We start from the raw sequence: 2,219 nt of genomic DNA, 5'->3' as shown, positions 1-2,219 counted from the left end.
TCCCCCCTCCCGGCCCTCCTCCCTCCCCCCCTCCCCCCGGGTCCTCCTCCCTCCCTCCCTCCCTCCCCCCCCCCCCCCCCTCCCCTCCTCCTCCTCCTCACCCGCAACATCCCACGAGGTTTCGCAATGGCATCAAACTCATCGAAGATGATGAGATGCAGGGCCGACTTGTCGCCCAACTCCTGCCACTCGTTCTCTGCCTGACCCAACATGTCAGCCGTCCCTGCCTCCTGCCTCCTGCCTCCTGCCTCCTGCCTCCTGCCTCCTGCCTCCTGCCTCCTTCCTCCTGCCTCCTCTTGCTCCTGCTCCTCCTCCCTATCTCCCTTCTCCCTCCCCACCCTCCATGCTCCTCCCCTCACCTCATAGAAGAGCGACCGGATGTTCCTCTCTGCCTCCCCCACCCACTTGTCTAGCACCTCGGGCCCGTTGACGATCTTAGGCGGGCGAGCTTTCAGCAGCTTCCCGATCTCCCGCGCTATCAGCGTCTTCCCGCACCCTGGAGGGCCGTAGAGCAGCATCCCCTTCACGTGGCTGACCCCCAACCTTCTCATCGCCTCCCTCGGTAGCCTCCTCGTCGCAAACGCCCTCCTCACGATCGCCTCAAGCTCCTCCTCCAGCCCTCCGATCCTCGTCCTTAGCCCCTCCAGGTCCACCGATGAGATGTCTCTCGACGACTCTCCCTCCTCCTCCTCCTCCTCTGCTCCAACCTCTCCTCTCCCTCCTCTCATCTCCTCATACCCGGGGAACCCTGGAGCAGTCAGGAGACTCTCCATGTGCCGCCGGTCGAGGAGGAGGGAGGAGGGTAGAGGCCCGTAGCTCTCCTCCTCCACGAACCCGTGCATGCCTGTGATCTTGAGCGCTGGGATCAGCGCTACCTCTAGCACGCAGCATGACTTCTCCAGAGTTGCTTCCCCGTAAATCCGGCAGGGTCCTCCGAGGTATAAGGACACTTCCTCTTCCGATACCGCCGTCCTCACCGCCTCCCGCATCGGCGCGCGTCCTCGAGGGTTTCCGAGCATCTGCCGCACGTCGCAGCGACCGAAGAGCGTCTTGAGCAGGACGACGGTGCCGGTCGGGTACTCAAAGGGAGGGAGAGACTGACCGGGAGGAAGGAACAGCAGCTTTACCTCCGCCCCCTCCGTCTCCTCCACCGTCACCTCTAGTGCCGTTGGCGACTGGTTGATCCAAGACCAGGAGGGAGCGTAGGGGATCGCCGCCTTCATCGCCGCCTTCAGCTCTTCCATCGCTTCCTCGTTCTTCAGCACCCACGTCCCGTCCCTGTCCCTCGCTCCCACGCTGTCCTCCCGGGCTGACGCCCAGCCCATGGCGCTCGTCTTGTTCGCGAGCTCCACAATGTGCAGGAGTTTCCAAGGCCTCGGCTTGCTCTGCTGCCCGGGCTCAAGGGAGGACTCGAAGACCGAGGACGAGGGGGTTTGGCGAAGAACATGGAGGGAGGAAGAGGAAGAGGAAGAGGAAGAGGAAGAGAAGCTGGTGGTTGCGCGATGAGACGCTAGGTCGATCCCAGGGCGTGAGGCCAGCGACGGAGGGAAAGAGCTGAAACCGAAGGCGGAAGGGAAAACGAGGAGGATAGAGAGGAGATGAACGAGGTACTTCCCCATGACAGCCCTCCCGCTCTTCTTTCTGTTAATACAAATTCAGCATCCAGCGGCTCCTCCTCTTCTTCAATCCGATCAGCTCTGCCCTGCTGCTTTCGCTTGTTCACTTCCCATTCCCTATCAGTCTCTCCTTCCATCCCTGCTCCATCCTCTTCCTAATTTGACCGTACAGGATTTCCCATCCTCATCGCACCACCACCACCACCTCCTCCTGACCCCCTCCGCGCCTCCTCCTCCTCCTCGTCGTCCTCGTCCTCGTCCTCGTCGTCCTCCTCTTCCTCTTCCTCTTCCTCTTCCTCGTCCTCGTCCTCGTCCTCGTCCTCCTCTCTACTCTCTCCTCGTCCTCGTCCTTTTCCTCCTCGTCCTCCTCCTCTCCCACTCCCCGATCCTGCACCCCTGCCATGAAATTCCTTTTATGTATATCTATGGCCCCCATCCCCACTCATCCCCATCACTTTGCGCACAACTGATGCCGGGCAGTACTCAGCCGGCCGGACAGACTCCAGCTGACGGCGAGGTGGCGACAAGGAGAGTAAAATGGTGGTAGCAGGAGCAGGAGCAGGAGCAGGAGCAGGGGCAGGGGCAGGGGCAGGGGCAGGGGCA

At 62.1% G+C, this 2,219-nt stretch overlaps 1 protein-coding gene across 1 annotated transcript in view; it reads right to left on the bottom strand.

Moving 5' to 3' along the window:
• NSFA (N-ethylmaleimide-sensitive factor A) overlaps positions 1 to 1,619 on the bottom strand; it is a gene marked incomplete at both ends in the record, with an annotated part of 2,836 nt that extends 1,217 nt beyond the window's left edge. Inside the window, 2 exons of the mRNA XM_005819902.1 lie at positions 102 to 200; positions 360 to 1,619. Coding sequence (XP_005819959.1) covers positions 102 to 200; positions 360 to 1,619 — 1,359 coding nt within the window. The remainder of the gene's footprint in view (positions 1 to 101; positions 201 to 359) is intronic.
• Positions 1,620 to 2,219: the final 600 nt, after the last annotated feature.

Source organism: Guillardia theta (assembly GCF_000315625.1).
Source record: "Guillardia theta CCMP2712 unplaced genomic scaffold GUITHscaffold_200, whole genome shotgun sequence".
Taxonomy (NCBI): domain Eukaryota; class Cryptophyceae; order Pyrenomonadales; family Geminigeraceae; genus Guillardia; species Guillardia theta.
The sequence above is the reverse complement of the archived record's forward strand: the minus strand, read 5'-3'. Positions and strand labels throughout refer to the sequence as shown.